Below are 24364 nucleotides of genomic sequence, written 5' to 3'. Positions count from 1 at the left end.
GGCTTGGCACTCTCTCAATCAACTAAACAGGACTTAAAAGACCGAAGCACCATGGGGCCTGCATGCATCTGCACCAGGCCCTCTGTATATACGTACGTCATGGCCTTCAGCTTGGTGCTTTTGTGGGACTCCTAACAGTGGATCTCTGACTCATTTGCCTGTCCTTGAGACTCTTTCCCTTATATTGGGTTGCGTTGTCTAACCTCGATATGAGGGCTTTTTGCTTTGTCTTATTGTCATCTTGTTTTGCCACATTTGGCTGTCATCTCTTGGAGGCCTTCTGAAGAGGAAAGAGATGGGGAGTAGATCTCAGGGAACGAGCATGTGGGGAAGAGCTGGGGGGAGTGAAGGGAGGAAAAAATGGTCAGGAATTATTGCATAAGAATCTACAATAAAAATAAATTTAAAAAAAACAAATGAAAATGGTGGCTTTCTATGGACTCTGGAACTGGAAGGAAGAGACAACAGTGGGTAGGAGATTCATTCTTCACCATAAATTTTCATACATTTCAAATTTTACTTCCTGTGTGTGTGTGTGTGTGGCAGAGATCCATGTCTGCTGACTTCCACTATCTTTCAAGACAGAGTCTGTCACTGAACCAGGTACTCACAATTGCCTAGGCTGCCCATTTATACATCCAGGGCAGTGGCTCTGTTCTGGTATAACCTGTCCTGCTCTAACCCCCTACTAGGTATCTATCACCTTTGTAAGCTTCTTGATGTTCCCTGACAGGGCTGGAAAGCATGTGTGTCAACAGCACTCCTTCACAAAGCTACTGTTCAGAAAGATGATGCTTGCCTGCTTCTGGCTCTCCGCCTTGTAATGGTGTGCTTCTGTTGCAGGAACACTGACTCAGGAAGGGCCCTGCCCTGCCCTAGCCTGCAAAAATATCATACTCTGTGGTCTCCACTACCCCTGGAGTGAGGTGACAGCACGAGAAGACAGACTCCCTGGCTCCAAACCCAGGCTAGACCACATCCATCAATAGTGTTCCCACATCACTCACATCTCCTGCTCTTGGTTCTTTACCTGTGAACTCAGGCATCAAGATGTCTCTTCTCTTGGGTTGGACTTGACTTCCTAACCTCGAGAGGCTGTGGGAGGCAGCAGTACTTTGCAGAAGCAAATTGGTTCTCCCTTTACTCTGTCCCATAAACATACCCATACGTGTGTCATTGGCTGCACACTGGGTGAGGTTCCCTAGGGATCCAAAAGTGAAAGAGCTTTCCAGCCTCCAGCTGTTCAGTATCCCAGGGACAAACATATCCACAGAAATTCCATTATGGTGAGAGTTTTGTAACCACTGGGAGATGAAAGGCTGCCTTGGGCCATGCCTGAGATTTCATAATGGGAAATAGAGCCGTGGAAAGTCACTTCCTGATCTTCTTTGGTGCAGAGAGGAAGAACGGTATGTTTCAATGTCCCCTGGTTTTAAAAAAAATTGTGGGAAGGTTGGCTCATTTTCATTGAGAAGAGGAAACTGAAAACTCTAGAGATTAAACAAATAGGAAGGTTTATTTACTTATTTATTTATTTATTTTACAAGCCACAGAGCCAGTTAATGATTCCTAAGTCCCAAGTGGGTGTTACATGTTTGCTGGAAGGCTGGGCCATGTGACATCCCAGGCTTGGGGACTCTCCTTCATTCTGGCTCCAGGACTCCAGCTCCACAATGCGTCCTGGCCTCTGGGAGACATGCTTCTGGTTGTGGGGACCACTTTTATGGCTCAGCATTGGAAGTTCAGGTAAGCCAAGGGCTTGGGTGGAATCTTATTTCTTAAACTGTTCTCTTACACAGCACTGACTTTGGAAGGTCCCCTAAAAGTTCTTTATCTCTGGCGGCGATTTTAAAAGAAAGGGAAAAACCCTCTTATCATAACGGGAATTAGTGGCGAGACCAGTGCCTTCTTGGGACACCAAAACTGAACTTCCCCCATCTCCTGACTCATTTTTCTAAAATCCGAATTATAACCCTTTTCACCTTGTTCAAGCCAGAGTGACTGTAACAAAAATTACCTTTGACTAACTCTCAATATTAATTTTCATTCTACTAGCAGCTACTGTTTTCTATGTAGTTACTTTTTTTTTTTTTTTCGAGACAGGGTTTCTCTGTATAGCCCTGGTTGTCCTGGAACTCACTCTGTAGACCAGGCTGGCCTCGAACTCAGAAATCCGCCTGCCTCTGCCTCCAAAGTGCTGGGATTAAAGGCGTGCGCCACCATGCCCAGCTGTAGTTACTTTTAAGTTTGCCAAACTAACTTTTGGGAAACTTCAAGAACACTTTTGTCATACACACACACACACACTCTCTCTCTCTCTTTCTCTCTCTCTCTCTCTCTCTCTCTCTCTCTCACACACACACACACACACTCTCACACAAACACTCTCTCTCTCTCTCTCTCTCTCTCTCTCACACACACACACACACACACACTCTCTCTCTCTCACTCACACACACACACACACTCTCTCTCTCTCACACACACTCTCTCTCTCTCTCTCTCTCACACACACACACACATACACACACTCGCACACATGCACTCACATATGTATGCACACGCACACCTCACAGGCCTGCACACAAGCAGAACAATCAGAAGGGTCTCATGTCTCCACCTCCCAACAACAGACTGCTTTTCTGTCCTCCCCTAAGAGGGTTCCCATCTCTCAGCTTCTGAACGCCCACCAGGAGCTGCTCAGACAGGGCTATTTCTAGCCTTTGCCTCTTGTGAGGGGTCTTTCCTCAAAGCAATTCACTGCCCTGCTCAGCATTTCCAAACCTGTTCCAAAGTCCGGATCACACAGATCTATTCTCTCCTTACACCCTAGGCAGCTTTTCCTCGGCTTCCTGTGGGGTTTTTGTCTCCCTCGGTTGTTTGTTCCTATAAGGGGTGGGTCTGGGGCTCCAGTCTCTTGCGTACATTTAGTCCAAGTTTCTGTATGTAGGACAGGCTTAGTGAATGGTACTGCACCCCTGCCCAGTGAGCAGCAATGAACAGGGGGAGTACACGCTGAGCTGGCAGACATGGATTGAGTATATCTATCTGTCTTTGTGTTTAGAACTTTGAGGAAGTGACTTTTCCTTATCTGTCCTTGGAGACTGTCCTTACCAAATTGGGATGCTGTCAAGGACTACAGGAAGTGCGTGCACAAACCGGACCTGTGACAGTCGCTTATATACGGGTGATTGTATTTATTATTAGTGAATAGTTGATGGGAGAAAGGGGGAAAGAACTGTCACAAGCCACTTTAGGAAAAAGATAAGACATATCCCAGATGCTCCTAGGGGAACTGCGGGTGCTGTTGGGAGAGGCGGTTCAGCAGGCTCCTCCCTTGCTTCACAGTGGCTCTGTCCCTGCTGAGGGGCGGGAGGTGTTCCCTGCCAGGCCCAAATTGAAAGACTGGAAGAAAATTGTCCCTACACTTTCTTTGCAACCTTGCCTGGCAGCAAGCTCACAGTCCCAGACACAGACAGAAGATCAGAAGCCTTGAGTTAGGTTATTGGGTTGAGGTTACGATAAGGACTGATCAGTTCTAAATGTGGGTGGGATTCCAGGTGCCTGTGCAGGAAGAGAGCAGGCAGTGCTTGCTAGCAGGGTCTCCAGAGCCCTCCCGCATCGGCTTGCCTTTGTTTGCTGCCCTCTTTCTTCAGACAGACCTTGCAGGCCCAAGGTTTTCTATTTCCCAGCTATTCCCTGACCTTTCTGCCTTAACTAAGTACTGTTGTCAACAATGACGGTGTTTTTTGGGCTAACGTTTCCTGCTCTTTAAAAAAGGGCCATTTGGGAAATCCAGTAGGTTGGTGGATAGGGAGAGATAGAAAAGGAAAGAGCAGAGTTCCCTTCAGGCCTCCCAGAGGAAGATGAGAGAAGAAGGGGTTAGAGGAGACGGGGCGCTCAAGGCAAAGGAAAGGAAAAACTCAAAGGAGCAGGGGCCATGAACACAGAGGGTTCCAACTGTGCCTCTTCACCAAGATGGTCTCTCTGTCACCCACCTTGCTGTCTTGGCTGGGCACCTGCACAACTCTTCATGGACACCCAGGTGATGGTCTCAGGTGTATTCTTTCTTTAAACACTTAATTATATTGACTGATTGATTATGTGTGTGTGTGTGTGTGTGTGCTGCACATCACAGTGAGCATGTTGAAGTCAGAGGACAATTTGGATGTGGGTGGATGTTGGCTTTCTTTCCCAGCCATGTGGATACCAGGAATCCAAAGCCACCCTACGAGCTGAGCCCGCGTGGTCCTGAGTGTTTTCTGAGTCAGATGGCTTTACAGGATTCCTCAGCCCCACAGGCCTCATGTTCCAGCTTCCTGTCACCTCCTGTGGTTATTTCTACTTTATCTGCAAAATGTTTGAGTTTTTGAGAGTAGCTGGGGCTGGCATCTTATCCTTGACCCCGTAGACCCTGGAGCTTTGGTTGCCTAGGAGGAAACAGCTGGGTGTGGGCCTCATTTTCATTTCCTGACATTAAAATGATCCTGGCCCTGAAAGAGCACTTCATCTCCTCCAAAAGGGTCTCTAGGGTGGCCCTCATTAGTTACTGCTGACAAAGTGACCCACAGACCAGTTAAGAGCACAGCTGTGTTCGATGGGGGATGGAGGGCAGACGGCTTAATCGGAGTGTTAGAAAGCTCAGGGTCTGCTCAGCCCTAAGTTGAGCTGGGAAAGAAAAAGCTGAGGAGAAGCAGCCAGGGTGGCCTGAGATACTCACCCCTCAACAGCCAGATGAAGGTGATACCGCTCTTGCATGTCTGGAAGGAGCCCACTTTCCAGACAGCTATGGTGGGAATCTCTACCTTTCTCCCAGTCTGCAGTGTCCTTAAAGCAAAATGATGGAAGGGCAGCCAATATTTAAGTCTATGTCATCCTTCCTATAGCTTATAAATATCCCCCACCAGCCGATATGCCACAAAAAAATGAACAGCCAAATAAAGTGAAAGCCACCATTTTTAAGATTTAAACTGCAATGAGGCATGAAACCCGATTCTGATTATAAAAAAAAAAAAAAACATAGCTCAAAAATGTAGTGTGAGCCAATCACAAACATTTCATATGTGTAAAATATTTTTATTTATGTAAAATACATATTCTGGCCCTGTGTGTGAAGTCCTTTCTGTGGTTATTAGTTCTTGCCTAGTATGTGTGAGACCTTTGGTTTAATCTAGCCTAAATTAATCATTTGTCTTAACCCAAAAGAAAGATGGATGGTCTTGGGATAATGACCCTTTCATAGCTTCTAAACAGACAGGATGCTTTTGTGTGCAGTAGGGCATCTGGGATGAGGGTGGGATATTCTCATTTTCGATTGCATCAATAATCAGGCTAGATTCATTAAACCCTCACTCCACGTGTGGTTCTAGCTTGTCCAACCCAACCAAGCCCTTGGCTCTCACAACTGATGTCCAGGGATGGTGCCCTTGCCTTGGCTGTTCTGAGTCCCATCTAATCTACCAAGCCCTTCTCTTCTCTTGGACAAGCGCGTTTTCAGCATCAGGATCTCACTCTCAGTATTTTGGGCCCGCAATAGCGCAATGTCTCATGATCGTTGTCTTAGTCATTTCCCACCAGAGTGTGATCTCACTCTGTGGGAGTGGGAGTGAAATTATGTCTTCGCTCTTTACTTCATTTGCTCTTGTCACACATAGCAAGGTTGCCTGAGCCTTCTTGAAATCACTCACCCTGAGAACTGGCTCTTTGTCAGCTTTGGAGGAAACGCATCCATCCTGTGGAACGAAGTACACCTACCTCCTTACTTTAGCTAAGGAGATATTCCAGTGGGCTTTAGAGGGTGGTGACTGGAACAGTCCGAAGCCCATTTGGGACCTGAAACACTTCACTAGCCAAAGTCAAGGGGGGCAGGAGCAGGGGCGGGCCTGGGTATAGCAAGGTGATTGGAATTCCGCTGGAAGTAACTTCTATTGTGAGTACCTGACCTGAGGCGCTCTGTGTGAACGTGAAAATGAAGAAGACAGAGTAGAGTGGCTCTCCTCCAAGCCCAGGAGTTATGTCACTTGACTTCCATCCTTATCACCTGCCAGATCTGTTACCTCTCTACTTTCCATGTTCCCTTTAACAAGTCCTAGAACTCTCTTTTCCCAAGAGGAAAACTGAAAGTGACCCACAGGATATGATCCAGAAACTCTCACGGCCCCAGAGGTACACCGTGGGCAGAGAATGGTCATAGCTATGGATGTCAACACCTTTCCCTCTGAATGAGAGTCGGACACCGCCTCTGGCTGGATGATTGACTTCCGGGTTTATTAATCTTCCTTCCTAAAGCCTTCCGTGTGCCGGGAACTCTCGGGTCGGCTTAAAAGGGAATTTTTCGTCCCCAAAGCCTAACAGCTTTGTCAGAGTTAATCACCGCAGAGAAAAACTACCTCAGAATCAAGAAGCCCGCCGTCCAGTTCTCCATTGCCAGGGAATTTGGGTTCCACTAGCTGGAGCTTCCCTACCACCTTCCAGTTCTTACAAGAGCATCCTGGAATGGCGCCTAAGGTCTTTCTTCCCATCAACCACTTAGTTCTCTTTTCTCCGAAGTCTTGAGTTCTGAGTTGGTTGACATATTCTTCAAGGCCTAGCACTTTTACGTTTGCAGAATAGACATTTTTCCCCTCTCTTCGGTTAAATTCTAGGTATTTTCCACTACAAAACCGCTACAAAATGAATATATAAATATATGCACTCTAAGCACGTTCATATTAAGCTCTTCTCTGAAGGTAAAAAAAAAAAAATATGAACTAACCAGTACCCCAGAGCTCTTGACTCTAGCTGCATATGTATCAAAAGATGGCCTAGTCGGTCATCACTGGAAAGAGAGGCCCATAGGACTTGCAAACTTTATATGTCCCAATACAGGGGAATGCCAGGGCCAAAATGTGGGAGTGGGTGGATAGGGGAGTGTGGGGGAAGTGTATTGGGGTCTTTTTGGATAGCATTGGAAATGTAAATGAGGAAAATACCTAATAAAAAAATTAGTTCAAAAAAAAAAGTAACAAAATGCGCACAGAAGTTGCCTCTGGGGAGGGGGTGTATGGAGATAAAAGTTTAAGATTTTTAATTTTAGTTTAAGAGGACAAGCAGGCATTTTCTATACTGGAGGATTATAGACTACCTCCGGTACCCCCTTTGAATTATTGTTAACTTTTGAAGTAATAGAAGGGGCTGGACAGATTGCTCAGTGGTTACAAGCACTTGCTGCTCTTGCAAAGGACCATGGCTGAGTTCCCAGCTCCTAGTGGTGGCTCACAACTGCTTATAGCTCCAATTCTAGGGCATATAGCAACTTTCTCTGGACTCTTTGGGCTCCAGGCATGTAAGTGTTACGCAGACATACATGTAAGCACACACACACACCAAATCTTTCTAAAAAGGACATAAGTTAGAAAATATATAAATTTTTACATAAAATTCATGTAAAATAACTTAAGGATATAAGACAATTTAGTAAAAATTACCACAGTCTTTTACCAGCCTTCTAATCATCCAAGCAAATGAACAAACACAAATTTCTTTTTGCTTCAGATCCTCTTTGATTTAAATATTGCTGATTATTAAATTATAAAAAAAACCACACTATTTCTTTATTTCTTTCTCTATCCTTTTTAAAAAGATTTATTTTTATTATATGTAAGTCCATTGTTGCTGTCTTCAGACACATCAGAAGAGGGCATCAGATCTCATTACAGATGGTTGTGAGCCTCCCCATGTGGTTGCTGGGAATTGAACTCAGGACCTCTGGAACAGCAGTCAGTGCTCTTAACTGCTGGGCCACCTCTCTCTATTTCTTCATTTCTGTCCACTGAAATACAACTAGATCATCCCCAGATGTTTTTCTGTCATGCATGTTGCTGCAACATGACACATTTAAGACTGAACTCTGAGAACGGAACCACTGCGTCCTGGTTTGGTGGTCCTGTCTTTGACATCAAGTTGTTCTCCAACGTCCTTTATCCATGTTATAACCCCATCTGCAATATATGAAATCTCATTTCTTTTCTCACTAATATCCTGGATTATTGTATTACATAGTTATTGCCAAATTGATGCCTATTATAGGTTTATTTAATTCTTGCTCCTCACTCTGAGACTTTTTGATTTGAGTAAGCAAACTTCTTTGGTTCTGATAATTACCTTTATAATATTTTTTCCTCTTGTTGTCTTACTGTGTTTTGAGACAGGGTCTTATTATGAGCCCTGGTTGGATGGGATTTGCCATGTGTGTGGATCAGGCTAGCCTTGAACTTGCTTTGATCCTTCTGTTCTGTCCTTTAAGTCACTGTACTACCACATCTGGTGCCATCCTCCTCCTTCAGAGAACCACTACTAGGTCAGTATGAGCTGCTCCCCTTTGTTTTGTTTTGTGTTTGTTTTCGGGTTTTTGTTTTTGTTTTTGTTTTTGGTGGTGATGTGTATTGAACCCAGGGTTTTCACATATTTACATAGAACCCATGAAGTGTTCTGCAGCGCTACAGCCTCAAGTGTGTGGGTTGTGTGTTTGTGTGTATCTCTCTCTCTCTCTCTCTCTCTCTCTCTCTGTGGGTGTTGATACAAGGGACAAAGGTAGATGTTTTCACTCAATAAGTGCACACTTCATTTTACCTCCAAACTACACACGGACACACACACATACACAGACACAGCTCCAACACATTTGCATTTTAAACACAGTGGTAGATATGCAGTATTGGTTCATTTTTCTTCCCACGCTTACACTTTTCATTTGCAGATGAGACAAACTTTATAAAAAAAAAACATTCTTTCTATAGATCTTAAAATAAATATACTGCTAAAACCAAGGGTGAAAAAAGAAAATATTACAAAGTAAAAATGGACATAACAACAAGAATGTATACAGGGGAAAAAAAAACCTAATTGGAAAATTGAAAATACAAAGGATAAAAAAAATGAAAATAAAAAATGTTACAAAGTAAAAATAGGCACGATGACAAGAATGTAGGCAGAAAAAAAAAAAAAAAAAAAAAAAACCCTAACTGGAAATTGAAACTGAAAAGGATCAAAGATCACATCACTGTCAGAGAGAGGTTAGTCCAGGATATAGGGGGTTTAAAAGCATGGTTTTATTATTACTGTCACTGTTGTTTTGTATGTGTACAGGGTGTGTGGGCAGGGTTGAAGGCTCTGTAGATGGAGGGGGGGTAATACTTTCTTCTAGTAAATTCTCAGGTGACTCATTCGTTGCTGTAGAAATGCCGCCTGCATTTGTTGTAATTGATTTCTTCTCCGCAAAATGTATGGATGAGACAAGATAGGGCTACACAGTGCCAAAGAAGAATCTTTGTCAGTTCAATTTAACACATTAGTACTTTTTAAAGAATCCTATTGGCTTCCAACAACTTGTAAATGTGGGCCTCTAGGCATTGGCCAGGGTGGAGATTGTTGTTCTTGGCTAATAATGGAATCATCTGGTCCAGGGTCAAGAAAACCTCAAAAAGGGAGTTGTCCATGTATAAGGTCAATACAGGACATCCACCTCCTGATAACCATTTTATTCATAGAGGAATTGAATCCCATTTCAGTAAATCCTGTTCTTCCCAAATCATTGGATGGATTTGAATCTGGTTTATTTTTTGTTGTCTGGGTCACTTTCTCTCTTGATTCTGAGCCTGGCCATTGCATCCCTTGGAAGTTTAAAGACTTACTTATCATCCTTGTCAAATTTAACTGAACATTTCTTAGCTCAACATTTCCCCTTTTTATATCATGGACAAAGGCAAAGAACCAGATTATTAGATTTTTTTTTTTTTTTGCATTCACTTTTCCAAGGTCCTTTACAATTGCTTTCAAAGCCAGGTCTCCTTTGAAAAGTTTTTTGAATAACTTCTGCAGCATGAGATGAGAGCTGCCAATATGTTGAGTGGCTGACACCCAGGCAGAGAAATCACTGTGGGTCACTCAAGCTATCTACCCTCTTTGTTATCAACCACGAGCTGCCTGATCAAGATATCTTCAGCTTCCCCATGAGCTACTTTCTGTTGCACTTCTCTCTCTCTCTCTCTCTCTCTCTCTCTCTCCAAGACAGGGTTTATCTATGTAGCCCTGCCTGTCCTGGAACTCACTTTGTAGATCAGGCTGGCCTCGTACTCAGAAATCTATCTGCCTCTGCCTCCCAAGTGCTAGGATTAAAGGCGTGCGCCTTCACCACCCGGTAGCACTGCTCTCTTAATGAGAGCAAGAAACACAGGCCAAAGCTTGTTGACTTTCTGTTTTAAAGTGTCCAGAGCATCCACAGTTACTCCATGATCAAGAGTAGTTCTCCAGGCTCACGATACTGAGCCAATCCGTTCTTCTGTATGAGAGCATCACTCTGTAGCCTACTCCATGAAGCACGAAGAATTACAAGGGATGTTATTGCTGCAGATTCTTTCTGCCTGATCATCACATTTGTCAGAATATTTTGATTTCCACATCAACTATTGTCCTGGGAGTAAGGAAGCTTTACATATTTGTTTATAGCCCCAAGGAGCAACAATATCCCTACTTAAAATTTTCCATATTATATCAGTAAATGGAGCATGCATGCCATTGGCAGAAAAAGATGTTCTGAAATTCCTTAAGAACTCAAAAGCAAATGGGCTATGTTGATGCACATTTGCGTTTTGGGGGTTTAACGTCGCAGGCATTTTAAGAGCTGTCGAGATTGGGCATTCTGTCCAATTGTTTACCTGCTGATTTTGTCCCTAATTTTCCTGGAGGAGTCTCTTAAAGCGAGGGAGCATGGATAGAATTTCTAAATCTGATTGACAGGAATGAATATTTGCTGTACATGACTATAAATCTGGGATGTTTAAAGCAAGTGCCAAATGCCTAAATTGGTCTCCTTGAATGTAGGAACAGTAGTTCCCTGTGGAGCAGTGAACCATGCCAGGAAACTTGGTGAGGTTGAGTGGGTTGGAAGCCCCAGAACCTCTGAGAGGGAACCTCTGAGAGGACCTGCTCCTGACCAAGCCCCTGTCATGTGACCACACTCCCTACATAGGTACATGACCTATGGTCACATAAATCAGAACGAAGTTCTCCATACTAATGAGGTACCTAGAGGCCCTGAGGCCAATAAGCTTCCCTTCCCAGACATTCCTCCCTGCAAAAGGTATTTAATCACTAGTCCATCCTGAGAAGGTGGTGCACACCCATTTTCCACCATGAACAATCAATAAACAGTTTGGGACCAAGGACTGTCTCTTTCATCAAGAACTGCCACAGGGAGCATGGAGATAGGCTTCCTCTACAGAGCCGCACGGTCGGCTAAGTCTCCTGCAGAAGGCCCTTCTGTGCTCCCAGACTCCCCATCACCCCTCCCCCCCCCCTGCTCCTTCTCAGCCTGTGGGCCTCCTTCCTCTGTTCTCAGCTCCTCTGTGACTTCCAACTGCATCTGGATGTCCAGGCATCTGAGAACCCTCGTGACCCTCTGTTCCCGCTTCCGCTTCCTCTGTGTGGTTTCCAGCTGTGACTGGATGCCTGGGAGTCAGGGAACCCCAGCTTTGGCCTCCCACATCTTAGGCTGCATTTTCCCACCCTCTGAGTGGTGGTGTATAGGCGCTTCCCTTAATCCCAGTACCGGATGGTAGCACAGGGTAAATTCAGTTTAGCACTCCAAACTTGGCCTGCCTGGTGGCATTTGCACACCCCAGTGGTGGGGTCAAACACGGAACCACAATTCCCTGCGTAGATGTGCCCAGAAGGTTCTCCACATTGTAGTCCTGCTGAAGGTGCTATAGGCAATACATGACTTTAGTCCAGATGGCAAAATAATGACAGGGATTTTATCCCCCTTTTCACGGTGATGTTTCCTTTTTTTTTTTTTTTTTTTGGTTTTTTGAGACAGGGTTTCTCTGTATAGCCCTGACTGTCCTGGAACTCACTTTGTAGACCAGGCTGGCCTCAAACTTAGAAATCCACCTGCCTCTGCCTCCCGAGTGCTGGGATTAAAGGCGTGCGCCACCACACCCGGCTGTTTTGTTTTGTTTTGTTTTTTGATGTTTCCTTTTTTATATTAGCTCCTATGTGTTTCACATTTGTCAACATCAATGGTTTCTTATTCGGGCAACAGAGGACTGAATTTTGCAGTCGTTTGTACAAAGTCATGAAGATGTTACTGTAAATATTTTTGCCCCCTTGAATCTTAACAGATATCTCAATGACTGTATAAAATGCTCTGTCTCAGAGGACTGAGAAGAATCCACACGATTTCAGTCTCTCACTCAGGGCTGTGACTCCATGGGCAAGAGGACCAATCTCCTATCCTCTGCTTCTATTTAAAGAAGCAAACTTCTTATGTTCCTTCTCCTAGGAACAAGTCCTATGCATTGGGTGCCAGTTGCAGGGATTCCGGTGTCTTTCAGTGGCAGCTGAGAAACAAGTCTCAGAAGACAAGGCAGTTCGGCACAACACAATGTAGTAGCCAGTGAGTCTAACCATGACTGATTTATTTTAGGTATATTTAAACATCTGGCGAAAACTAATCTTGTGGTTAGCTCAATCCCACACCCAGAACAAAGCAAACCTAAATCTCTTTGAGGAATAAAGTAAAATGCATATAGATCAGACCAGATGTGACTACATTAAATCTCTTCCTAAAGTACCTCCCATACAGACAGATGCTATTGAATGACTTGGGGAAAAAACTCCAAGTTTATGAGAATGGGTCTGGAGGAAGGTCTGCTGCCAGAAAGTCTCCAGCTACACCAGACTGCACAAAAGCCACCAGGCTAGAAAGCACATCTGCTCCATGCTTCGGGGAGAAAACCAGGTTTTGTGTGCCCTCCCTTGAAGGAACAACCATTGTGTTAACAGTCCAAGTTCCCTCAGTGCAGTGGTTCTCAACCCTTCCTAATACTGGAACCCCAACAGTTCCTCATGTTGTTGTGACACCCCCATCAGAAAATTATTTCTGTTGTTACATCATAACTGTTTTTTGCTACTTTTATGAATCATAATAAATATCTGTGTTTTCCCAGGCTTTTAGGGGACCCCTGTGAAAGGGAGACAGCCCACAGGTTGAGAGCCACTGCCTTAGTGTATGTCTGTGAGCACAAAGACTTCTGTGTCCCCAATGAGGAAGGGCTCTAAAGAGGGCAGACAAAACCCTTGAGGGCCCTGTAGTCCATTCCAAAGATATCAGCTCCTATTCTGAATAAAATACCAGAGGCTTTGTTGTGGAATACCATGACCTGACCAAGTTTACCCAGGGATGATCTTGGCTACGGTGCAGCAATCAGACCAAATGTAGTGTAGGCCAGAAAAGCAGTGACAACGGATCTATGGCAGTCATCTTGAGAAATGGCCATGGCTCAGTCCTAAGTAGTGACTAAGAAGGTGGGATGCTTGAATTCTGAATATGCAATTCTGATGACAGAGCCAGCAGGGTTTGGTTACCACTCGTATGTGAAGAATGAAAGGGGTGTAAGACATTTGGCCTAAACACTGCAATGCCTGAGTTGCTGAGGATATCCCGCAAGAATCTTCCCAATTCTTTCATTTCAACTATTACCTTCCTGTATCTTTTGCTATATCTGGAGTGGCTGTGTTATTCTTTCCTAAAAGGACTATCTTACCTAAGCAAACATTTTTTCTTTTTCCCTTAATTGTTACACTTAAGACTATGCACCCCAACCCATTCCTATAGGCAGTGTCTCACTGTATACCTCTAGGTGTCCTAAAACTCCCTTTGTAGACCAGGCTGGTCATCAACTCACAGAAATCTGCCTGCCTCTGTTTCCCAAGTGATGTGCATAAAGATGTATACCACCACCTTTGCCTTAAAACACACCAGAAGAGGGCATTGGATCTCATTACAGATGGTCCAAAGCCACCATGTGGATGCTGGGAGTTGAACTCAGGACCTCTGGAAGCACAGGCAGTGCTCTTAACCACTGAGCCATCTCTCCACCTCCACCCTTGCCTTAAAATAAATGTTTTGAAAGACAAATAGTGCAAAGAAGCTATTTGATTAGTTAAAATGGGCTTAAAGTCCGTAGTCAGAAGTGAAGGTGCTGCTCCTGGCTGGTCAAGCTTAAGTTTTGTTTCCAGTTTTACACTTGCTGTATTGAGTTCCCATATGTTAACTAGGGAACTCAAGTTGCCTTGGTCTAATGGCCTCCCAGTAAGTCACATTGACCCTGTAAATGCTGCAGTGTCTTAGCTACTCTATATGAATCTTAACATCATTTAGTTCTTTATATTCTTCACCTTCCACTGTGATTATTGTTTAAGAAGCACATAGCTTAAGAGAGTCTTTATATTTTTAAATACATTTTTGTTTTTTTTTTTTGTTTTTTTGGTTTTTTGGTTTTTGCGAGACAGGGTTTCTCTGTATAGTCCTGGCTGTCCTGGAACTCACTTTGTAGACCAGGCTGGCCTCGAACTCAGAAATCCGCCTGCCTCTGCCTCCCGAGTGCTGGGATTAAAGGCGTGCGCCACCACACCCGGCTCAATACATTTTTGTAGGCTTATATTTTTCAAAACCTACTTTAATAAGTGTTCTTAAATGCTTTAACCTTCTTTCTAGTCCATCATTCACCAGAGATAATGGGAAAAAAAGGTTTATAGGGCAAATGAGGCTGTAGACCTGTCTAGAAATAGTTCTTTGGGGCTATTCCAGTCTTCATAGTCAGGATATCATCAGTTCAGTTCACATGAATCAGCAGCAGTAGCCCAATCTACTTGCAAACACCATTCATGAATCAGCAATGGCAGTTCCAATTGGATTGAGTGTGGACGCGACAAGAAGTCGCCAGAACATCACCAGAAGTTCTTTGGTGAGTTTCTCTACACGAAGTCATGACAAATGATGATTAATGAAGAAGGGACGGCAAACCAATGCCACAGCACCATCTGCAAAGCCTATAGACCAGCAAAAAATGGCAAGGTGAACCAATGACAGAATCATCCATTGTCTTTTGGGTCATAATTAATTAAACCCTTTCCAAACATCACGTGTCCTCTCAAGCATCTGCTCCAATAGAATATCACATGCCCCTTTTCCAGGCAGCTTTCAGAAAAACACATGTATGTTCTCGGCAAAATATCTTCCCATGTGTCTGCTTCAGCAAAAACATCTGCTCACATGTTTGTTTCAGCAAAAAACATCCTCTCATAAGACAGGAAAAACATCATGTAATACAACCGAGTCTCCAAATAAACCAGAAATTTCCACTTCACATTTTGTTGTTAGCTTCTAGTTTTGACATTTATTTAGATAATGCTGTCTGAGTGATATTGATCCTTTGGTGGTTTGGGGGCTTTTCTGTGTTAGTCAGTTTTATATTTATACTACAAAATACCTGAAACAAAGAACTTTAAAAGAAGAGTGTTATTTGGTTCAAGTTCTTTTGGTTTTGGAAGTGCAAGTCCAAGACCAAGCAGCCCCGCTGGGTTGGTCTTTTCTTAATGGGATATTATAATGGATGCATATATTGGAGAAAAATGTCGCCGGGCAGTGGTGGTGCACGCCTTTAATCCCAGCACTTGGGAGGCAGAGGCAGGTGGATCTCTGAGTTTGAGGACAGCCAGGTCTACAGAGTGAGTTCCAGGACAGCCAGGACTACACAGAAAAACCCTGTTTCGGGGGGGAAAAATTATGTCATTATTAGGCCATGTATAGAAAGAGTTAAAGAAAGAGTCTGAGGTCCTACAGTCAGCTCATTGTAATTCTGGGGTACATGTCCAGTGAGGATCCATGAAACCTCATTAGGTATCATGTGATTCCTGTGCCCTTCCCCCCAAGTCCAGCAGTCAAAAGTTAGGCCTTTTACAAGTGCTCCACCACTGAGCTACCTTCCCAGTCCTTTGTTTCTTGAACTAGGGTTTCATTATTTAGTCCAGCCTGGCCCAGAATTTACTATATAGCCCAGTCTGGCCCCAAGATCATAATCCTCTGTCTGCTTCCCAAGGGGTGGAATTAAATGTGTGTGCTACCACACATGGGTGTGCTCCATTTCTTAAAGGCCCATTGTGCCTCTCAATACTGCCATATTGGGGACATAATAGATTTGGAGGGGATCATACTCAAGTTATACTTAAGCCACAGCACTCACTGAGGGGACATGTTATGCTTATTTGAGAGGATTTAGTTCTGCCAAATGTAGTGACACACATCTTTATCCTAGTATTCAGGAAGCAGACACAGCAAACTCATGGGTTTGAGGTTAAAGTAGAATCCTGTGAGAAGATCCTATCTTTAAAAATTATTAGGGCTGGGGCTCTAGTTCAGTGGTAGACTACTTCACTCACACTACCCTAGGGTCAATCTTCAGTACTAATAAAAACAAAATGGCATGTGGGAAGGGAGTGTTTAAAAAAAGAATATTAATCAATGGCAAAGGCAAATGAATGAAAGGCAAATGAAGTAGAGTAGACAGACATCTTTCTCATCTACTGTGGGAGAGAAAAGTGTAGATCAAGAAGGTTGCTGTACTGAGAATGGGCTTGGTCCCAGGAGTGTCAAGGACAAGGCTATCTGGAAGAACTACATCAGAGGCTGGGGCTCAGACTCATCAATATGGTGATGCTATGTGGAAGATTCTCTATGGTCGGGTTCCCAAGCTCCACTAAAATAGTTCCACACCCCAGGGCACCCTAGGTCCACACTTGTGCTATGTGTGTATGTCACAGTTACTTCTGATAGCATATAGCCAAGGTAGAATCTAAAGGTGCTGTCATCATTAGAGAAAGGGTCTCCATAAAGACATGTCTGTGATCTTTGCTTCATGGCAGTCATTTTGGGAGACTGCCACAGTGCCATGTGTTGGGTCAGAATGCATCTTGTCCCTACTCTGGTCTGTCCCTGTGAGAAGTTTTGGGAGCTAGGGAGCACAGCTCGTCATCACTGAGGTAGACTCAGGGATACAAGCTCAAATGATATGAGCCGTGTGCTCCCTTGAGGAAGGGAAGAGTTTTAGGTGGTGTCTTTTCTCTTTGACGCTGTCAAAAGTCCTTTGGTTTGGGCTAAAAATATCCGGAACATTGGAGTATATTTTACCTAAGGAGTATACTGGAAAATGCTTTAAGTAGGTGTGGTTTGTGAAGACTTCTCACAGTGTCAGACAGGGTAGGTTTCTTCTGAGGTTCATGGTCCAGTCTTCTCCCTTTGATTTCTTCTTGTGCCAGTTTGCCTCACCTTTCTTCTGTTGCTGTCAAAATTTCTCCTTTCATAAGGACACCAATCACACTGTGTTAAAGTCTCATTGTAATTTAACTATCATTGTAAAAAGTCCCTTGTTAAATATGGCCACATTCTGAGGCATGGGCAAATAGGATTTTGAAGTGTACAACGTTGGAGGAGAGGCTTGTCTTAGCTACTTTTCTCATCACTGTGAGAATAGGACTTAATAGGGCTTAAAAGGGATACGATGCATTGTGATGGGAAGGCACAGCAGTGGGACATGAGGTGCAGTCACATGGTGGCTGTGGTCACATTGCATCTAGTCAGGAAGTAGAGCGAGGTGAACAGTGGTGCTCATCTGGCTTTCCTTGTTTCCCCTCATTAGTTGGTCTGGGATGCTGGTCTGTGGGATGGTGTTACCCACATTTGGCCTGGTTCCTTCCTCCTCAGCTAAGCCTCTCTGAAAACACCTTCAAGTCAGTCACACAGAGAAAGCATGTCTCCTAGGCCAGTCGAGTTGACAAGAATATGGGGTAACTTCACTCGGCCCCACAACAGCCATTTTCACCACGGTCTTTAACTTTCTTGATCTGAACAATATTCCTATTTTTCTCTGGTATTTCATTGTTAGGCATGAAAATTAAGCACAGATTTTGGCTTACAGAACTGATGCAACTTTTGACAAATAAGTGATTAATTGCTGAGCTGGCTGACTTGCAACACATCCCAGGCTTACAGCTCCTGCTCATTTATTCCTTCCAGGACATCATCCTTCTAAAAGATGTTGACCTCATACTGAATATTCTTATCTTGTGTTGTTTCCTCCAGGGAACGTACCCCCTACCACCCAACCCAAGTGCACGGACTTCCAGAGTGCCAACCTCCTCCGAGGCACCAACCTCAAGGTGCAGTTTCTCCTCTTTACCCCCTCGGACCCCAGCTGTGGGCAGCTAGTAGAAGAAGGCAGTGACATCCGGAGCTCTGAGTTCAACGCCAGTCTGGGAACCAAAGTAATTATTCATGGATTCAGGTGAGAGCTAAGCAACCCGTAGGATCTTCTCGGCTAAGACCCAGAGAGACCATAGTGCATGGGGAGATGACGGGGAGATGAAGAGGCATGGGTTTACTGCCCATCACTGCTCATGTCCTTGAAGGAGCCTCATGGAAACCCTGTACACACCGTTTCTCACTCTTCCTGGCACAGAGAGTAAGCCTCTGCTCTGTCTTTATGACCCTGGACGAGCCACTCCAGTTTCCATATCTGGATTAAAACGGAAGGTGGAGGAATAGGCTTATAGGTTCTTGGGCAAAAACCTGTACCTACCATACTGTTATCCCCAGAGTGTGGCTGTACAGCATGATTCATTTGGGACAATGAGGTCACAGGTTTTACGTAGTCACATGGGGATAACAACAGGTACTTTTTTGCCCAGGGTTTTATTTCCTCTTTTTTTCCTTCACTTTTTTTTCCCCATGATTTAACGACTTGAGAAATTTTTGTTTATGATGCTACCTCCATCTTACCCAGAGGTTAGCATTTCTCAGGAGCCGGACAGCTCTGTGATTCTGTGATTTCTGATACCCTACCACAACTCTTTTTTTGTTGTTGTTGTTTTTGTTTTTTTGAGACAGGCTTTCTCTATATAGCCCTGGCTGTCCTGGAACTCACTTTGTAGACCAGGCTGGCCTTGAACTCAGAAATCCGCCTACCTCTGCCTCCCAAGTGCTGGGATTAAAGGTGTGCGCCACCACCGCCCAGCAGGCCCTACCACAACTCAATCACTACCCTTTCCTTCAAACATCTTTTTCCCCCCAAACCCACTGACAAGACCAAAAATAGAGAAAGTTTTTGAGAATAGAGGGCCAGAGTGACTGGAGGGCATATAGAATTGGGGTGCCAATTGGAGAGGTGCCCCCACAACTTCACATCTGGCCCCTTTCTGCTCCAGAGGCCCAGTCACATGTTCCCTTAATTGACATTCTTTATTCTTTTTCCCAACACATTTCTCTAGCAAGTCTTATATTCAGCCACTATCCCAGGCAGAGTGTGTACCTCCAGCCCAGGGAGAGCTGATGGAGCCAGAGGGTTCATCAGGCAGCCCTTCTATTAAACCACTTTCCAGAGCAGATGCCCAGTCTGTACTCCTGTCTCCTTGTTAGCATGCTCGCACTGTCCCACAACAGGGTGCTAGAAAGTCTTTCCACTCTGTTAAGAAAGCTTTCTGGAAATTTTCCATCATTATCTTTCTAGAAAAGTATCATACCGTAGTCTCTAGAAGGACTTTACATCTTGGAAATCACCCAGCCTACCCCTTCGGCCCAGAGGTACTCGGTAAACTGTGTTGTGAATGAATGAAAGGGCATATGAAGAAAAACCTCAAGGGCAGAACCTATACTTTAAAATGAGAATGAAGGCCGTGCATTTTTAACTCTAAGGAACAGAGTTCTCTCTCAAACAGCATAGAGACGGGGCATGCAGACAGTCTGCAGAGCTTTGCACGAAGCGGCAGAGTGAAGGTAGGTGTGGCTGGAATCTGCTGTGTTGTGAGTTGTACATGCAACGAGAGGCCCTTTCGGATCATGTACATGTGTGGATGCTGGAAAGCTCCACGTGTGCTGGTTCCACATCTAGAAGGATGTTTATCTCTCTTCTCAAGGCACTGTATGACTGGCTGCCCTTAGTTTTGACTTCTCCGGCTTAGGGACTAAGTGAGGTTTCTATCAATTGCTATCAGTTTGGCAAGTCATTTTTCTCCCCTGTGTTTTGATTCATGAATAGGGCGTTAGGAACAAAGCCTTCTTGGATCGACAAGTTTATCAGCGCTGTCCTGCGGACAGCGGATGCTAATGTGATCGCAGTGGACTGGGTTTATGGTTCTACGGGCGTGTACTACTCAGCAGTGGAGAATGTGGTCAAGCTGAGCCTGGAGATCTCCCGTTTCCTCAGCAAACTTTTGGTAGGTTCTGGAAGGTTTGGGTTTGTTTTGGCCATGTGTACAGAAAAGGGCAGCCTGACATAAAAAGATTTGCCCTTGGGATCTAGGGCACAAGCAGAGCCAGATTCTTAGGGTGCTAAGAGGCACTGAGCCTCCGCGGGGCCCCCAAGCCACAGTAAGACATGGTATTGCACAAAAATAAGGAATGTTGACTGTGCATAATTTAGTAATCCCTCCTAAGGAATGATGTAATCATAGAATAATCTGAAGTAAGGGAACTGGGAGGGGGTGGGTAGAGCTCAAAAAGTTGCAGAGCTCAAAAAGAAAAACAGTGATGGATGGGAGGCCTGCCCTTGATCTGAAGCATGTGGGTAGGTGTGCAGTGCCCGAGGCCTTTGGTTTTTAGAAGTCTCAAGAAAGCCACTGTGACCCTAGTGGAATCTATTGTCTATTCTAGGAGCTGGGCGTGTCAGAGTCCTCAATCCACATCATTGGTGTCAGTCTGGGGGCTCATGTTGGAGGCATGGTGGGACATTTCTACAAAGGCCAGTTGGGACAGATCACAGGTAAAAAAGATACCTCTCTATGTTTCCTCTCAGTGATTAGAGACAGAGAGATATTGCTCCAGAGACTCATCTGATGTGTGCAGATGGGATGGTGAGCCCACATCCTTATGACCGAGTCATAAAATGATCCCTTGTTTGCATAAAATAGTGTCATTCCTCTGCCATCTCCAGTGTCGAGATAAGAGCCCGTGTATTTGTTTCCAAACCTCAGGACACACATTTATACTATAATGAGCTGTGATTGGGATTTGGTGTGGAAATCACCCCCAGTGTGTTAAATAGCTGCAAAGACAGGGGTTATGTTTCAGTCTTCTGTCTCAGTCAGTAAGGGTGGGGGTTGCCTGGTAACCTGTTATAGGTTACCCTACACTCTTAGTTCTTCAGTTGGACAAGTTAGAATCATGCCTCACAGACTCCTCCCGAGAGGCCCTCTGGGGTGACACCTATTATCATTGTTTTTTCCAAATCGATGGTATTGTTACGTTCATTTTAGAAACAGAAAACTGAGCCATTGAGAGAGTACCACAATGGGCAATAGACCATGAGGTTTCCTGGATTAAAGTGATTCTGGGCTGGTTCTTCCAACCCTGGTCCTGGTCCTGGTTAGATGATGCTCTGAGCTGAACTGGAGGGATTGCTGGGGAAGGCACAGTGTGTGTCCTTGGTGTTTCTGGGAGTTGAGAGGGACGAGGATCCCAAGAGTAGTCTGTTCTTACAGGTCTGGATCCTGCTGGACCAGAGTACACCAGAGCCAGCCTGGAGGAACGCTTGGATGCTGGAGACGCCCTGTTTGTAGAAGCCATCCACACAGACACAGACAGTGAGCTGGGGTGATGTGTCTGGGATGAGGGAGGGCACATAGGTGAAGGCTATGATGCTAGCCCCTGCTCCTGGCAGAGCTTCTGCTATACAGTAGAGAATGTATCAGAATGATTTTGAAAGTCTCTTCCAGCTCTGAGATCATTCTTTGGCTATTATCGTTACTGTGACCACTACTGAGACTAGTAGTTTTATTTTAATCTACCAGTGGGCAGAAGGACTCTCACTCATGAACCAAAACAGTTTGGTAATCTTTCCGATTCAACACCAAACCTTGTGCTGAGGGGTGTTGCTGTCTGCATAACATATGGGGAAATCATGCTGCTTTTTTAGTTTGTGTGCACCTGTCCCCTGAGGATGGAGACGGGGACATTCCACTCCTGGGCACACAGGCCAGTCTGGACTTTCCTTTTTCCCAGGGGACAAGCCTAGGTCAAGAGAGAGAATCTCCCTTCCAATAGTGACCCACACAGGATAGGTCACTTTAATTTTCACTCTACCTTGTCTTTCTGACCATCTGGGAAAGGAGGTGGGCAATCATCCTTATGTCTACTGGAAATAAAATGTCCCCGTAGTGTGTACCAGGCACTGGGCTCAGTGTTAATGCAACAAGAGAAACAATATCTGCTCTAGACCAAAAGGGCTTATATTTCAAGGGAGAGAGATACCTGTGGCTCAGCCCTGTAGGTCTAAAGCATTCTTCTAGCATCCAAAGCTCACAAGGCATGCAACTGGAAGAATCCTGTCTTAGTCAGGGTTTCTATTCCTGCACAAACATCATGACCAAGAAGCAGTTGGGGAAGGAAAGGGTTTATTCAGCTTACACTTTCCACATTACTGTTGATCACCAAAGGATGTCAGGACTGGAACTCAAGCAGGTCAGGAAGCAGGAGCTAATGCAGAGGCCATGGAGGGGTGTTACTTACTGGCTTGCTCAGCTTGCTTTCTTATAGAACCCAAGACTACCAGCCCAGAGATGGTACCACCCACAAGGGGACCTCCCCCCTTGATCACTAACTGAGAAAATGCCCCACAGCTGGATCTCATGGAGGCACTTCCCCAACTGCTTCTTGGTCATGATGTTTGTGCAGGAATAGAAACCCTGACTAAGACAAAGCCCACGCAGTGGTATTGTCCAACCCCTGTCCCCACCGTCACTGCATAGATACATACCAAGGTCCCACAAGCCTGGCTGTGCTTCAACAGTTTGTCTTGCTCATGAGTAAGGTGGGTCCTTTACTTAAGAATCACATCTACGGAGACAGAAACACAACTGTGGTTAACGGAGAATGAGGGAGGAGAAACGAGGAGTTGGTGCCTAATATACAGCTTTAGTTCAGGATAGCAATATTTAGGCAATAAAGGTGGGACAATGACTTCTCACTATAAATGTAGACGATCAGTAATGACACTTAAAGGCACTAGTTGTCTTCTTAAAGATTAAGATGGTAACTTTTGCTATGTGTATTTCATTGTGATTTAAAAAAAAAAGAACCATCGTTTTCCTTACAAAACCAATTTTAAAAATGAAGTAGAACTCTCCCATCTCCAACAAATCTATGTCATGTTTGATTCATCGTTACCTGACATTGGCCCCCTGGGCTTTTTGAAGTTGGAGTTGCTTCTTTAATGAGACAAACTAATGATTCTGCTTATCTGATTGATCTTCACTGAGCTAGGAAGCCAGGCCTGAGAACTCAGCAATGAGCAGGAATATGTAGGTAGGCATCTGTTTATTTGTTCATTCAGTAACGATTTATTAGTCACTCATTGTGAGTCAGATGTGTTGTAGTGGGTGTCAGAGATCCACCAGAAAACAAAACAAAACAAAACAAAAAAACCCAACTAAACAGACAGACAAAAAACAGAGAAATGCCAAAGGCTTCATTCAAGGAAACAGGCCAGATTACAGATTGTTATTATCACATATGTGTGACTATCACACTTTGTGTAAGAAAGCATATTGATAGAGGGTCACTTCAGAGGAGGTTGCTTCAAAAGGGTTATTGGCGAGCATCTGTATAGTAGTCAGGTCTCAGTGGAGGAGAATGGATCAGCCTTGGCAGGATCTAGAAGATTCTGGCTAGAGAAGATGGACAAAGTAAGGCCTGGATGTGGGTGAGTGCCTGACATGTTCTAGGAACAGGAACGAGAACCACACGGTTCAAGTGTAACAGAAAAGGAAGAATTACTTTATTTTATCGGTCAAGTCCGAGTATCCTATAAACTGCTCCTAGTGTGCTTCTTCTCAGTGTGGTTTGCCTTGTGTGGCTTCCCAGCCCTCCGTTTGGAACAAGGACACCGACTCCCAACCACTCTGATGTGGGACTGGGGAAGTATATTTCTGAAGAGGTTAACAGGGCTCTGCCTCTTTCAGATTTGGGTATCCGGATTCCTGTCGGACATGTGGACTACTTTGTCAACGGAGGCCAAGACCAGCCTGGATGCCCCACCTTCTTTCACGCAGGTCAGCAAGTCAGGGGGAGTTAGTATATCCCTGCTCTATAAAATGAGATTACCCACATCTCAGCCAGTGTGGGCCACACAGGGTCGTCCTGATGATGCATGCCCTTCTATGTTTTACAGGGTCTTAGCACATACTTGTTATCTTTGGGGCCCATGAGTGCCAGAGAGTTCTCTGATGCTGGAAGTCTAACTCATGTTTGTGCCATCATCCCAGTCTGTGTCAGGCCAATAACCCCCACTGAGTCGTGAGGCATGATCTGTGGCAAGGCTTACGGGAGCTGCGTTCTCTTCAGAATGTAGCGGTGGCAGAAGCAAGCCATCAGACCACAGAGCTGCCTGGCCAAAGGTTGCTTCATCCAACGTCTTATAAAGCTTATAGAGCTTACAGTCTGCCTCTGCCTCCTGAGGGCTGGCATTGAAGGCATATAATGCTATACCCGCTTCCA

At 44.7% G+C, this 24364-nt stretch overlaps 1 protein-coding gene across 2 annotated transcripts in view; it reads left to right on the top strand.

Moving 5' to 3' along the window:
• The first annotated feature begins 1547 nt into the window (after positions 1-1547).
• The window catches only part of Pla1a (phospholipase A1 member A), a 34677-nt gene continuing 11860 nt past the window's right edge, over positions 1548-24364 (top strand). Inside the window, exons 1-7 of one of the 2 annotated variants that reach the window (XM_029470746.2) lie at positions 1548-1746; positions 3065-3187; positions 17960-18161; positions 19911-20088; positions 20525-20633; positions 21352-21453; positions 23830-23919. In XM_029470746.2, the coding sequence (XP_029326606.1) occupies positions 3124-3187; positions 17960-18161; positions 19911-20088; positions 20525-20633; positions 21352-21453; positions 23830-23919 (745 nt within the window). In that variant the 5' untranslated portion in view covers positions 1548-1746; positions 3065-3123. The remainder of the gene's footprint in view (positions 1747-3064; positions 3188-17959; positions 18162-19910; positions 20089-20524; positions 20634-21351; positions 21454-23829; positions 23920-24364) is intronic. The other variant, XM_021184747.3, reaches the window with a different exon arrangement.

The sequence above is a fragment of the Mus caroli genome, unplaced genomic scaffold, assembly GCF_978045245.1.
Source record: "Mus caroli unplaced genomic scaffold, Mus_caroli_1 scaffold_17, whole genome shotgun sequence".
NCBI lineage: Eukaryota > Metazoa > Chordata > Mammalia > Rodentia > Muridae > Mus > Mus caroli.
The sequence above is the reverse complement of the archived record's forward strand: the minus strand, read 5'-3'. Positions and strand labels throughout refer to the sequence as shown.